General features: G+C 38.1%; 1 protein-coding gene and 2 long non-coding RNA genes across 9 annotated transcripts in view; 1 reads left to right on the plus strand and 2 right to left on the minus strand.

The window, feature by feature from the left end:
* LOC143872200 (uncharacterized) overlaps positions 1-14978 on the plus strand; it is a 22561-nt gene continuing 7583 nt past the window's right edge. Inside the window, exons 1-2 of the long non-coding RNA XR_013246962.1 lie at positions 1-253; positions 505-606. This is a non-coding gene — a long non-coding RNA (uncharacterized LOC143872200). The remainder of the gene's footprint in view (positions 254-504; positions 607-14978) is intronic.
* On the minus strand, positions 5022-6048 carry LOC143872211 (uncharacterized). Its single transcript, XR_013246973.1, has 3 exons — positions 5850-6048; positions 5641-5754; positions 5022-5410 (listed from the first exon to the last, which is right to left on the minus strand). It is a non-coding gene; the product is annotated as an uncharacterized LOC143872211 (long non-coding RNA).
* The window catches only part of LOC143872124 (uncharacterized), a 20742-nt gene continuing 15026 nt past the window's right edge, over positions 9263-14978 (minus strand). For 5 of the 7 annotated variants that reach the window (XM_077376718.1, XM_077376715.1, XM_077376714.1 and 2 more), the window contains 8 exons: positions 11345-11765; positions 11037-11222; positions 10867-10959; positions 10687-10788; positions 10280-10579; positions 10114-10188; positions 9790-10014; positions 9263-9694 (listed from right to left, as the gene is read on the minus strand). In XM_077376718.1, coding sequence (XP_077232833.1) covers positions 9671-9694; positions 9790-10014; positions 10114-10188; positions 10280-10579; positions 10687-10788; positions 10867-10959; positions 11037-11222; positions 11345-11755 — 1416 coding nt within the window. In that variant the 5' untranslated portion in view covers positions 11756-11765 and the 3' untranslated portion in view covers positions 9263-9670. The remainder of the gene's footprint in view (positions 9695-9789; positions 10015-10113; positions 10189-10279; positions 10580-10686; positions 10789-10866; positions 10960-11036; positions 11223-11344; positions 11766-14978) is intronic. The other 2 variants (XM_077376719.1, XM_077376720.1) reach the window with 2 other exon arrangements.

Genomic DNA, 14978 nt, shown 5'->3' on the forward strand with positions numbered 1-14978 from the left:
GAGAGATGAAAATTTATCTGGTTTGGGGTTATTCTTTTGGTAGGGCAAAAGTAAGGGGTCTCGAGTTCGTGAGCAGTCGGGAAGGAAATATGGTGCCGAAAGTTCTGGATCCTCGGGCGCTTCGGTAGAGAAATATGTTTTTGATACATTTGATTGCGTTTTTTTTTCTTTACTGGGTTTTGTTTGATTTATTTTGTGTACCACGGGTTTCCAAGTTGATCAGCTGGATTAGTTTTCGCCCCGATTATACATAGTACGTCTGTTGCTTAAAGATGCATATTTCTGTACTGTCTGGGTTTACATAATTTCTGATTCTAAAAAGCATCATCAGTTGGAAACATCAGTGCTTCTTGCTTCTGTCTGTGATTTACTAGGAAAAACCAACAGCAAATTTCACTTGGTTTCTGTTGGTCCTAGCAGTGATAGAGGAACTTTCATCTTGTTGTCCATCGTTTCCACCAAGTATTTAACCTATTGGTGACTGCCCTACGTTACTGTGTTCAGAATTTCTGAACCTGACGGGAAGGTGCTGTCAGGTGGAGAATTTCCTCCACAATTGAGCTTCAAGCTTTCTTCGAACTGATGATGCTTCACCCCTCTTGCAAGGTCAGCTCTGTACATTGACAACCAAATTCAGCAGTTATTATGCATTACTGGACTGTTCTTGGCAGCAGAATTTGGCAACTTGTTGCGTTCAAAGAGGTTGAGACTTAGGGCTATTGGTGAGTCTCGGTTGAGCACTGAAGTTGCAATGAACCTCATTGTTAAAGATGACTACAATCCTTGTATTTAGGAACAAATACTCAGAGATGATATGGTAGACAGTTCCTTTACGAAGTTTGAGTGAGAGAAACTGATTTAACTTCCTTAATCGGGGAGAGGTTGCTGTCGATCATAAACCCATTGGTATGATTGTAATCTCCGGCCACTTCAACACCATCAAACTAGGAGATCTTTATCATCTCTATTAAAAGATGGTGATACTGGAGTCTTCGCCACTTTATGGATTTAATCTCAGCTGCAACATAAACGGAGAAAACATCTCTGTTTGAGTCAAATATGTGACACAGAATTCATGAAACCCCTCATAATTCCAAGATTGTGAAACAGGTTGCTATTTGGTATTTGTACAATTTGGAGGAACTGAATGCTGTAGTGAGTCAAATGCAACTTACATGGACGTTAGTTACAGAATTCTGATCACTTCATCTTGAGTTCCTCTCTTAATTCACATTAAATTTGGAAGCCCAAGGCACAATGATTGACTCAAGCCAATGGCTCACTAATCCAATGTTTATTTGACAAGTTACCAATTAGGATAGCCAGGGAGTTGTAAGGGCAGCAACACATGTGAGCATTCACAAACTTTTGTCAAGGCTAGGGAACCCCTTAGATAGGAATTTGATCTAATCTGGGCCAGTTTTTGCAATACCATCGGTTAGCTCAGATTAAAAAAATTCAGCTTAAGCACTACTAGTGTGAGTATCTTTCAGCCACTTTTAAAAGAACCTCACTAGCTTATCCAAACCTCATTGAGGATGTCCATACCTGGAATATAATGTGGAAAAACGAACATATTAGAGCATTGTCAATCTGCTATTGATGTGACGTTCCTATTCAGTTGAGAGATCACAATAAATCCCCATAGCTCTGTACTTTAAAATTAACTGAGATGAGTACTTTTCTTTTGATCTTCTTACTAGCTCTTAAATAACTTGATATATCCAGAGCTGAATTCTATTATGAAGATTTTGATTCAAACCAATTTGTTGATCATATAATGGAATCGCAGCAATTAGCACACCTTTTACTAACCTTCAAGGCAACTGAACTCTGGTAAGAGTTTTACCACGAACATCACTTCAGACTGAAGAAATCAATACACCAAGATAACCCCCCCCCCCCCCCCCCCCCCCCCTCCCTCTCTTGAAGTTAGGGGGAAAATGAAATTGAAAAAATGGGTAACAAAGAAGTAAAAAACTTAGAAACAAAAAACTTCTTTCGTGAATTTCGGATCGAAGAATGCAGAGAGTGAGAGATATGTATTCTAAGCATGGCTTAGAAACATGCAATTAAAAATAACCCCCTCTTTTTGGGGCGAAGCTATCCAATGTCGTGCATCAGAATATTCCTTCCATAAAAAATAAATGTTTTGTGTGAAAATTTAGTTGCCCCACATTCACAGTCATTTGTAGGAACTCACTGCTTCTTTTGGTAAGCATATAGTCGATTTTTTTTTTTAGAGTTCTCTTTTCATTTTAATGAGTGTTTTTTTGCCTTCATTAAGCTTAGAATCTATTTATTATTGAAGTACTACTTTTAATTGGATGCCCCTATTTCCTGTGACACCATTATCTTGCTATCCAGTGCATCACATCCAATGATAATTGCCTCCTATTGTTTCCAAAATGAGTCATGTGTTATATTTCTCTTATGCAAAATGTAGTAATTAAAATTAGCTTTCCAAATTCTAATCAATTCATTTGTTCATCGCTTTGGGTTATTGAAACTTCAATCTCACTTATAAATTTGTCAGTAACATCAATCAACTCTATCACACCTGATCAAAGGATGCTGAGCTACTTCCTTCACTTGTGGCTATGATTTCAGGTTAGGTACCAAAAGATTTACTTGTGACTACAAGTTCAAATAGCGAACAAAGCACCTACAGGTATTGTATAAAAAGAAAAGATCACAGGAACAGTGAAGTGCGTGCGGTCTTGGTGTCAGAGGTAGGAAGAAAGGATTCAACGAGTTCCCATTGGGTCTTGGAAGAGAAGCCGGGATTTATTTTATCCGCGGATAGGCTTGCTATCCAAGGATTCACGTTGAGAACAGCCCCATTGTTGACTTTTATGTGAAAAGAAGTCTTTTTGTAATTCAAACTTACAATGGGGTGTTTTTAGTAATTTTATGTATGCTTTTGGGCTTCCCTCCAAAAAGACTAAAGTCATGAGAAAACTTTAGTCCTAGATGGGAAGTGTGAGAGGATGAGAGTGGCCATATATATACTTTCACTCTCTTAACCTTGTAAATGAGCAAGAGGTTATGGGGATCCTACGCGCACGGATCGCCCACTTGGGTCCAGTGGGCTTTTGATCTTACCACACGCGCGCCGCCCGGCCCGGCCCGGCCGGCCGCGCGCGTGGACCTTAGGCTTTTCTTTTTCTATTATTTATTTTTCCTTTTAACGGTCAAGAATTTATTTATTTTGTTTTAATTCTTTTTTTACCGTTTGAGATTCCTTAATCGTGGTTTAGTGACCGTTTGGAAAACGTCTCTCACGCACTAAAAGAGTGCGACGTTTCATCCTAACGGATCGATTACCTTTCTATATAAATCGGCTTTACAGAAAACAGAAGATTATCCTTGACGGATTCTTCTTCTGCTCTTTCTCTTCTCTGGCTTTCTCTCTGCTTTTCTGCTCAAGGTTTTTGGCAAATATAAGCAAGTTCTTAGGCATCCGGGCTGCGTGAGTGCACACCCCTGGAGCGAGAGTTGTTGTATCCTGGAGGCATACGCCGAGACGCCCATCTGCACCGTTGATTCATCATAGTGGGGGCGAGATTTGCACATAAATTTTCTAACATTCTTAAGGCAAATCTACGATCTGTGATCTGTAATTTTTGGATTTCGATTATTGGAAATTACTCATCATGGCTTCCCAAACCGAAAGACCGGAGAAATTTGACGGATCGGATTTCGGTAGATGGCAGGAAAAAATGCGATTCTTTCTGACTTTTCTAAACCTAGACTATATCTTGAAGGATCCTGACTCATTACCTGATGAGGAAGAACCTGCAAGAACTCATCTCATTGAGAAAAGAAAATGAGATAACTATCTCTGTAAAGGTCATATACTAAGTTGTCTCAGTAATCAATTATTTGATGTATTTTTTAGAATTGAGTCTGCAAAAGTGTTGTGGGAAACTCTAGAGAAGAAATACCTAGTCGAAGCAGCGGGTTCAAAGAAACATCTAATTGAAAAATATTTTCGATATCAGATGATAGATGGAAAATCCATTATGGATCAAGTGAATGAGATCCAATTGATTGTTTCTGACATTCTTGCTAGAGGGATCAAAATAGAAGAACAGATCCAAATTGGTGCAATTATTGAAAAACTACCACCTTCATGGGAGAAATTCCAAGACACATTATTGCATGACAGAAATGATTTTTCTCTTCAAGACTTGTTTGTTTATCTTAGAACTGAAGATGAAAATCGTTTCAGAAAACTGAAATCTAAGGCCTATGAGTTAAACTCTAAGGCAAATCTCACTGAATCTTCATCTGGAAAGAAAACTTTTTCTAAACCTGCATCTGGATCAGGAAAAGATCATTTCAAGAAAAATAATAAGAATTTCTAGAAAAAGAAAGGTAACTGCTTTGTGTGTGGGAAAGCAGGTCACTATGCTAAAAACTGTCGGAAAAATGATAGGAAGAAAAACATTCAAGGAAACATTGCGCCTCAGGCTAATGTGGCTGAAGATCAATATCTGTCGGCCGTAGTATCTGAAGTGAACCTGGTTAATAACGTGAAGGACTGGTGGGTGGACACTGGTGCCACCAGACACATCTGTAGTGACAGAAGTGTATTTTCTTCCTACGAGCTTGTAGGGGATGGAGAGCAGCTTTTCATGGGAAACTCGTCCTCATCTGTTGTGACGGGTAAAGGAACAGTGCTGTTGAAGCTTACATCGGGAAAAGTTCTGAAGCTCTGTGATGTCCTTCATGTACCAGATATAAGAAAGAATCTGGTGTCTGGGTCACTTCTGATCAAGAAAGGATTTAAACTGGTTTTTGAGGCTGATAAATTTGTAATCACTAAAAGTGGTGAATTTGTAGGAAAGGGTTACTCTAGTGAGGGCTTATTCAAACTGAATGTAACTGAGAATATTATGAATAAAGCTTCATCTTCTTCTGCTTATATTACTGATTCTTCTTGTTTATGGCATGGTAGACTAGGTCATGTTAACTATGCATCTTTAAAAAAAATGATGACAAGGCGGGTTTTTTTTTTGAATGGCAAAATAGATTTCATTAAATAAAAACCGAGACCGAGGAGGTCCCGAAAGAAAGATACAGAAGTACAATCAAGACACCGAAGCCAATATACAAAAGGAAGACACTAGGGAGGAAGAAAGTCGAAAAACTCGACAATTTTTTTGGAAACCACCTCCATGAGCTAATTTATCTGCCTCGCCATTGGCTGACCACCTCACATGTGAAAAAGAGACCGATGGTGCCCCAATTCTATCCTGAATTTCATCAAAGAAGTCGGCAAATCTCCAAGGCACCGCCTTTGTACCTCGATGCATCTAATAACATTGAGAGAGTCCCCTTCCACCACCACCTTGTTCATATCAACATTAAGGAGCATCTTGATACCATGATGAATGGCTCGTACCTTGTACACATGGCAGTTAATAAAAATAAAGTTTGAAAACATTCAATTGACCATTTTCGTTGCTTCTTTGCTACCACTATGTTAAATATAATGTCTAGACTCTAGACTCTAGACTCTAGACATTCACATATACTTCTATTGTATTTTATCTCTAAATTATCTTTCTGCAAGCTATTAGGTGAATGAAACAGAGGGTGAATTTACTGTGGCAAGTAGAAATAGATGTTCACCTGCTATGCCTTGGCCAATGAAGTTCAAAGCATTTAGATCATTCGTGGCAGCATAGATCTCCTTAATTGGAATTTTCTGACAGCCAGACCCTTCAGATACTAACTCCTTGGAATCTGTAGAAGTAAACAAGCCAATGCTCAATTTACTAAGTGTTAAAAGTGGTAAGTTACAGTGGATGAATCTAGGAATGGGAAATGCTATGAAATACCATCTTTTTCTTGTGGAATACTGGATATAGACCATTTTTTGTCGAGTGCGACACGGCCCACACCACAATAATTACCAATATGAAAATCTCTACTAGGCCCCCAACTAGTAGCCACAGATCTATTTCATTGCAAAAACTGCCCAGGTTAGAAAAGAGATCAAAATAACTCATATAGAATGAGGTTTTGGTCATCGTTTCGAAGAAGGTTTCAATAAACGATTATTCCATTTCTCTAAAATAACCCAATCTCCATTTGCAGTCACCTATAGGGTAAACAATTTACATCTATACAAAGTTAACTAAAATGCACCAGCATGATATATGATCTTAAAAGCCTCGAACATAATCAACTAAATGAATCATTTAGGGTACGGAGTAAAGCCTACTTCGAGACAGTAGAGGCAACAAGAAAATTTGCTATAGGAACGAGACTAGAGCAGAAAATGGGCATCCCTCACCAAACCCACCCAGAAACACATGTACACCCTTTTCTAAGCTCTCAACCCTCTTCAGAAAACCTCAAATATTGAATTCAAGACACCCAACTCAACACTCCGATACTACTGAACCACAAGTTCAGAGCAGAAATAAAAGATTCTCACATATTTAAAGACTAGGATTAGCAAAACTGAAATCTATTTTGAGGGCTACAATAAGGAAAAGAAGAATTCCTGAAAATGAGAAGGAAGAGAAGTACCATTCAAAGGACTTGATAACATCAATCTCAGAAGCCATCTTGTTCAAACTTTTGAGTATGTCTTCCACTTGTACCCCTTCCTTGAACTTAACCAGTACTAAATGCTTCAATTCACCCATGGTTGCACTGTCAAGAGGTCCGAGCATATGGGCATTTTATAAAGGTGAAGGCTCCATACATGCTTTCACAATCTCACTACTGCTTTGTTCGACCCCACTGCTTTGTCGGTGCCTTTGCTGAGTAGTAAGGCACCTTGAGGAAATCACTGTTTCATGGACAACATCTCCCACCTGATATTATTTGACATATCAACTACACAAGGTGGAGAGCCTCAAATCAGCTACTAAATTACACCTTTTCGGGCCCCCATTTGAAATGCAGGAATTTTCAGAAAAGTTAGGAAAAGAAAAACTTACTAGAATTTCTTGCCATTCCATTGATTACAAATGAAAAAAAAAAGTTACTTGAACTACACCAGTTCAAATTTCATTTAAGTGGAGGATTTTCAATTTATATTGATCCCTCCAAGGAAGGTATAACATTAAATCAAGGTAATTAAACAATTTTCCTATGAAAATTTTTTTTTGCCTAAAATGTTTTTCGCGCAATACAAAAAAATTGAGCATTTTAAAGTTAGAGACTCCTCTCTTGATTGAATGGCTTAGAATATAAGATCAATTGTAGTTGCTTAGGCTCTTCAATGTTGAAATTTTAAAATATTTAAAGCTTTTTAAATTAGTTTTTTTTAATGGCATCTGTTTTTATATCAGAACTATATATGAATCAATTCAGACACTGTAATTATTTAATGTTAAAACATTTAAACGTTGCAATCTTTTACAATTTGTTTTTAATAGCAAAGAATTATATTAATATAGAAAAAGATACACGACGATTGAGATGATCAAAAGAATACAAAGGAAAACAAGAAGGAAAAGCCATGAAACGTAAGGAATTATGAATCAATTCAGACGTATGGAAATTTTCACTTCAGACGTATAGAATTATTTAATGTTACAACATTTAAAACGTTGCAATCTTTTACTATTTTTTGAATAGTAAATAATTATATTTATATAGAAAAAAAATACACAGGGTCATCCTGGTGATTGAGATGATCAAAAGAATACAAAGAAAAACAACAAGAAAAAGCTCACAAAAGAAGGGCTCATAAGGGAGAGAAAGTCATTAAGTATTTCAAAGCCATCCTAGAAACTCCTTCCCTAGGAAGCTATCGGCCTCACTATTTGCCGGCCTCCTTACATGACGAAATGAGATGGAGGTCTAAAGTCTAATGAATAAGAAGAAAGCGCAGAACAAGGTGTTCTAGTGATATCATTTGACTTCATTCTAAATTCAGAAGAAGGTTCGCCAGTGGTCTTTAGATCTCAAATTCAAGCAATCTTTCTGTTTTTCATTTCCAGATCTATGGTATTCGTTCCAGGTGTAAGAGCTGTTTAGATAGGTTTCTAGAAGTGGCTATGTTAAGTCTCTAAGATGCTTATTTCCAGATTTACGGACTTCGGTAGAAGTTTAATTACAGCAAGTTTGCTTTATTGAGTCAGAACTATAATTTCAGTACAGGTGAAGTTTAAGCTAGAGGCTCTAAGCCAATATTGGTGGGATTCTATATATATGGCATGCAAGAGACAAAGTTCAGGAACCTTTTGTATGGGAGTTTGATGTTTTCCTCTATATTTCCCGTTACTTTCTGTTACTTTCTATTTGAGCACCTCCATAACCCCCAAAAGAACATGAACCAATACAACCTCAGAATATGAAAAGATCATTGGTCGATCTTCTAGCAGCTAGATTTTGCAACACTGACTCTTTCCTTACTTTTCCAGCATGCAAAGAGAATACACATGAAAGTGAGGGAAATGGCACCATGTGCGTAGTCTATTTTTACTGCACACCACTACCCATAAAAAAAAAGAATTTGCAACATTACACTAAACCCTAATGAATGGTAGAAGAAAATGTGTTATGTGGATAAATCAGAGCAAACAATGAAAAACATGCATGTGCCAAGAGAAATGAAAACATAGCTTGCTTATCAGGGCAGTGGCAAGGGCCCTGTGATAACTACTTAATAACCCAGTTTTTGGTGTGGGGGCAATCATTGTGGTGGTACACAACAAGATGTGGCCCATCTCACTTGACTAGGAGAATTATGCATCTTATGTTCAAACCAAGTAACTTAACTGGAATTTTGCATGGACATGAGTGAGAATAATGTGTTTTAACCAAGTCCGAATAACCAGTTTCTCATGGTTGAATACTGCATTGAACCAATGTATGCTTAACCAATTTACAATCACATTAAAGAAAGGGTACCTTTTCATCCAATCCGTGAATAAAGCTTTCTGTAGCACTCTAGACTCTACCGAAAGGCAGTAGAAAATCTACATTTCCCCACTCTACCTACAAAGTGTAAGTATGTTAAGAAGCAAGAGAAATCTAAGAACACTCAACATAAACACAATAAACACATGAAGGCATACTAAAATATATGCCAAATTCCCAAATTTACACATGCTAGAGACATGAATTTTAGGGAAAGTGAGCAAATGCTAATATTACTAAAAACTATCTATCTCAGCATTTCTATATCAAATGCTAATGCTAATAGATGGGAACTACCTTTCTCATCGTAGATCTCGTGTCTGTAGGGAAAGTGAGCAACAACTTCTCAACTCTCGACTCATGACCCATCCACAACTTGATAACTTCTTATTTACACTGAATTCCTAAAGAAAACTAAAGGTAAAAGTTACATGATCAAGGAAAGTAAAGAATAAACAATGCTGAATGCAATTCCTATCCCTTTGCTACTTGATCAGTTGTTCATATCAACCTCCTTATTTATGCACACTTAAGATATAAAAATCATAAAGCAAAAATAATATGACCACCAGCAAAATCATCCCTTTACTACCTCGTCCACACAAAAAATTTGGAATCGGATACAAGAGTTTAGCATATCCCCAACCACTGTTCACATGAAGATTATCTATAGTTTAGCATGTCCCCAATGATGATGTCACTCATCATCCATAACTACAAAAAACAGATAACATCCAAGTTCATAACTACAAAAAGGTACTACAAACATAAAAGTAAATTAATTGCTCGGTGCTTCTTTAACCTGCAAAGAAAGTAAAAAAACAAAAATAAAGAAAACGATTAGTAAATATATGATAAAAAAATATATTAAAAACCAAAATTATATCATAAATTTACACAAAAAGATGGCCAAACGACATGTCCTCCAGCCACGTCTCTAATAGTTTTCCGTCGTCCTGATGGTTTTATCAGAAGTTCATCGCCCACTATTATAACCCTGACACTAACAAGAGAGAATCCTGGCCCAATCGGTGTGCCATCAACTATCGTCGCCGGATCTTCGCTCACAAGAAGTCCTTTGGCCAATTCAATCCCCGGTCGTGCCAAGCTCATCAAAATAACCTAGGCAACATTAAGGAAATGAAAACTTGTAAATTACACAGTCAATGATATCAGTCAAGTATTGGAATTAGCTGCATGAAAATGTAAAATCAATTATACCTCTGTGGAGGAGCAAGGCGGGTGACTTGCAGGGGGGGAAGTCACATCTCGTGATGGAGTCGCATCGGCAGTATTCTAAAATTATTATAAAATAGAAACGTTATGTAAAAAACCTCATTTTACAATTTTGTATCTTACTTGTATGCAACATAATTTCAAACATTACCTGGCTACCACTAAAATTTGACATGAAATTCTGAAGCTGCTGGGTCATCTCCTCCTTAAACTGGCAAAAATCCTCCCTAATTTGTTCTTTGTCATTTCGCTCTTCTTCAATCATTCTCCGATAATCCATGCGATTCGGTGATGGCCCAAAACAATCAGTTGGGGTCGTACCAAACCCCATCATCCGTACCCTGCCATGTCTCTCTGATCCTATGAAATGGGCAAAGGCGTCGTCTCTGGAAATTGCAACGTTGCTACTGGAAGACTCAGGATGCTCCATCTCGTACTGTGTAAACTTTTTCTGAAAATAAGAGAAAAAAAAACAATAGAAATAAAGCTTAACATAAAACCGGCGAAATAAATAAAAAAATAGCATATAGTATTGGCACATTATATTTAATAACATACTATCGGATCCTCTGACGCTTTATCAACAATCTTCCCGTTTTTCTTCGTATGAGTAAGCTTGAATAGTTCAGGGCGGCTACGAACCTTGCCACTTCCTTTCTCCTGTCAACAGGAAAACAATTTTATCATGTCAAAACCAATATATAAATGAGGAATTAAATTAGAAGTTCATGAAATTACCAGATCATAGCGTTTACATGCGAAGCTCTGAGTCCCATTTGTGTGCATCATCACTTGTTTGGATCGGTTAGCCTTGTTCGTTATACTGCGCTTCTGAAATTAGCAACCAAATATAATAATGTTAATTTTTTTTATATTAATGTTAAAACCAAAATAAGATTGCATTTTACCTGAGCAGGCGATGACTGCCAATGGGCGCAGAGACCCGTCCACTGGTCACCAATTACTCTATCATCCGTGCATGGGAAACCAGGATCAAAGTAAGCTTTTCTCAAATAACACTTCCAATCTTTCCATTTTGTACCGATATTACTCAATGTCCAACTCTTATGCATCTCATCAACATCATAGTAATCCTAAATTGACATGTAAGAAGTCTTTAATACCATGGAATTATAACAAAATTTAAAATCAAAATAATACTAGCTTCCTAAAATAACTTGTAGGAAGTTAATAATACAATTTATTTTCATCGTACCTGAACAACTTCCCACGCATCTTCTTTCTTTTCGTTAGGCACTTGACTCCAGTCGAATTGGTCAATTGGTAACTTAGCACCAAGTCTTGCTACAGTGCCCAAGAAATTTGTGAATTTTTTCCCTATTTTTCCTACGGGCTGGCCAAATTTATTAAACACTACTCTCTTCCTTTGGCTCCTAGGGCGTCCCCATGTATCTTTGCAGTAAGTAGGACCACGTCTCTTCCAAGACCTCCTCGACGAAGAGGCAACATCCTGTGTCTCAGGAACAGAGGAGGGCTGTGTATGCAAGTGCCCGACCTGGTCATCCAGATCCTCAATCTGCTCATCCCCCTGTCCTAACTGGGAATCATCATGTGTATCTTGGGCCTGAGAATGTGAGGGTGGCATAGTGAGATTCCGTTTCCTCATGTCTGATCACCTGTACATGATTAACAATTGAGATTGATATCTTAAATAATAAGCATACAACTATTGCAAATTGATAACAATTTAACGATTTGACATTTAAGCGGAGATGATAATGTATCCATCAAATTTCAAAAGCTAGCAGGTGTAAGTATTTTAGTAAACAAAGCCTATAAATTTAAGAACATTAAGAATAGAGCAACATTTAGTGATTCAAAACTCCCAAATATGATACCCCCTCAACCATTTCTTAGAAAAAAACAGATACAAGTGTTCCACTACACAAAGTCTACAAATGTAAGAACATTAAGAAAAGAGCGACATTTTGTCAAAATTCAAACAAATCAACCATCAAAGCAGTACACCAAATAGAGAAAGAGATATGATCCCGTTTATTTATCGTTGGCAAAGGGACTCTCATCACCGTCACTATCATCTGAATCTGTATCACATTCTTCATCATCTGGTATTGCCTGGGTCAATTGTTCCAACGGTTCGTCAATTTCTGTCCCTCCTATATCTATTCGTTCCCAGCTATTTACGTCTTCCAAATTTTGGATTTCTGCTGCCTCGGTCTGGGCATCTCCCTCATCATTGTTCCCATGTAACTCATACAAGTCCCTAGGTTTTGTCTTCACAACCACATGCCAGTCTTTGTTACCGGGGTGATTTTGCACATAGAATACTTGCTCAGCTTGAGATGCAAAGACAAAAGGCTCATTTTTATAAATATGACGTGTCATATTTACAACTGTATAACCGAACGCATCTATTTTTATTCCCCTGTTCGGCGTTACAACATCAAACCAATCACATTTGAAAAGCAATGCCTTCAGGCGTCCAAAGTAGTTAAGTTCAATGATATCTGTTAAAACACCGTAATAACTAATATCTCCTGCTACTGGATTCTGATCCCTGGCACTTGAAAAACTTCTTGTATTTGCAGTGACAACAACTCCACAATTCTGTGTTTCCTTTTCTGTTCGCGAGCCTTTGTGTGAAAGCGGAAACCTTTACTAATAAACCCTTTGTATTTCCTAGCGACAGGCGCTGGCCCTCCAGCTAACCATCTAAGCTTTTCTGATATATGCTCACTCCTTGTTCGCTGCAAATTTTGAACCTATTCAAAATTTGATAATGATTAACAAAGACCAACGTGTATGCTAAATAAAGTTGAAGAGTAGCTTAATGTGGGTGTGAGCTGACTTGTGTGCCAAACCAAGTTGGAAATTTTTTATTGTGAATTTGCTCTATATCCCTTGACCTAGCACGAGGATGCAGCCTTTGAATATGGTTTACATGTTCTCTGCATAAGCATTAATGTACGTAAGAGAAAAGAGTTTCCAAGTATTTACCGAATAGATTAAAGACAATTTAATTGGCTTACGCAATAAATGGAAAAACTGCAGGGCAGTTGAAGAGAACATATTGATGTGCCTGTTCAATTGTGGTTTGATCTAAAGGGCAACTCTTGGTGTCCTGCTAGTGAGAATATAGAAAATCCTTCTTCCATTTCAACATGTGCATCTTCATCATTCCTTACCGGCCGATTCAACTTTAATTCAACACCTTCCAAATATCTTGAACAAAACGTCAAACATTCTTCTGCCAGGTACCCCTATGCAATAGATCCCTCGGGACGACTTCTATTGCGCACATATGACTTTAATGTGAGAAGGTACCTACACAATCACAGCGTGCATTACTTTCACTAATATGAACTTATAGAAACCTTCAAGATCGAATCAAATTTTTTGATGAACTGTGCGTACCTCTCTATGGGGTACATCCATCGGTATTGTACCGGTCCAGCCAACATTGCCTCATCCGCTAAATGAATAGGTAAATGCACCATAATATCAAAAAAGGCTGGAGGGAATATCTTCTCCATATGACAAAGTGTTAGTGCAATCCTATCTTGTAGTTTGAGGAGGTCGCCTACATTGAGGACTTTTGAACATAATTCTTTGAAGAAGTTACATAGCTCAATCAATACGGAGCTGACGTTCTTAGGCAATGATGAGCGTATAACTAATGGAAGTAGCTGTTGCATCAAAACATGACAATCATGACTCTTCAATCCCGAAATCTTGCGCTCTCGAACATTCACACGTCGCGAGATATTTGAAGAATAGCCATCTGAAGCTTGACATCCTTCAGGATGTTGCAAAGAACATCTTTCTCCTTTGGAGACATTGTGAAGCATGCTGGGGGCAAGTATGTTTTGTTCCTTATAGTAGTCACTGGGTGAAGTGTCCTTCTCAGTCCCATTTCTTGTAAATCTAATCGTGCTTTTACACTGTCCTTTGTTTTCCCTTCAATATTCAATAATGTACCAATTACACTGTCGCAACCATTCTTCTCAATGTGCATAACATCTAGGTTGTAGCGCAATAAGAGCGATTCCCAGTAAGGAAGACTGAAAAATATACTTTTTTTCTTCCAATTATGCTCCTTAGGAGGCTTCTCTTTTTTCTTAGCAGCGGAGGCAGAACTGTTTTCCTCCAAGGGACTGTCCTCTTGGACCCTCTTCTTCCCACGCTTACCTTGCTTCTTTGCACCGGTATCTTGCTTCTTGCCAAATGTGATGTTAATGCTTTGTAGTTGATCCAGTACCTGTGTCCCTATAGGGGAATCGGAGCTAACCTCTTCTCCTTAGTTCCATTAAAAGAAGACTTATCAGACCGAAATCTGTGGTTGGCCTCTAAGAATCGTCGGTGTCCCATGTAACAAAACTTCCTTCCATGCTTCAAACGCAGAGAACATGTGTCCTTGTTACAAGAAGGACAGGCCAGTTTCCCTTTGGTGCTCCATCCCGACAAGTTAGCATATGCAGGGAAGTCGCTAATCGTCCACAAAAGTGATGCATGCATCTGAAATGTCTCCTGCCTCGATGCGTCATAAGTCTGCAAACCTGACACCCATAATTCCTTCAACTCTTCGATCAGAGGTTGTAAGTAGACATCAATGTCATTCCCAGGACTAGAAAGGCCAGGAATTAACAATGACAACATTATATATGGTTGCTTCATGCACATCCATGGTGGAAGATTATATGGAATGAGCACAACGGGCCATGTGCTGTGAGCAATACTCATCGTCCTAAATGGATTGAAGCCGTCGCTTGCTAATCCAAGTCTAACATTGCGAGGTTCAGAAGAAAACCACTGATATATGTAGTCAAAAGTTTGCCAGGCCGTAGAGTCTGCAGGATGCCTTAATATAT

Source organism: Tasmannia lanceolata, unplaced genomic scaffold (genome assembly GCF_043159265.1).
Source record: "Tasmannia lanceolata isolate RefF3 unplaced genomic scaffold, GAP_Taslan_0.1 ptg000002l, whole genome shotgun sequence".
NCBI lineage: Eukaryota > Viridiplantae > Streptophyta > Magnoliopsida > Canellales > Winteraceae > Tasmannia > Tasmannia lanceolata.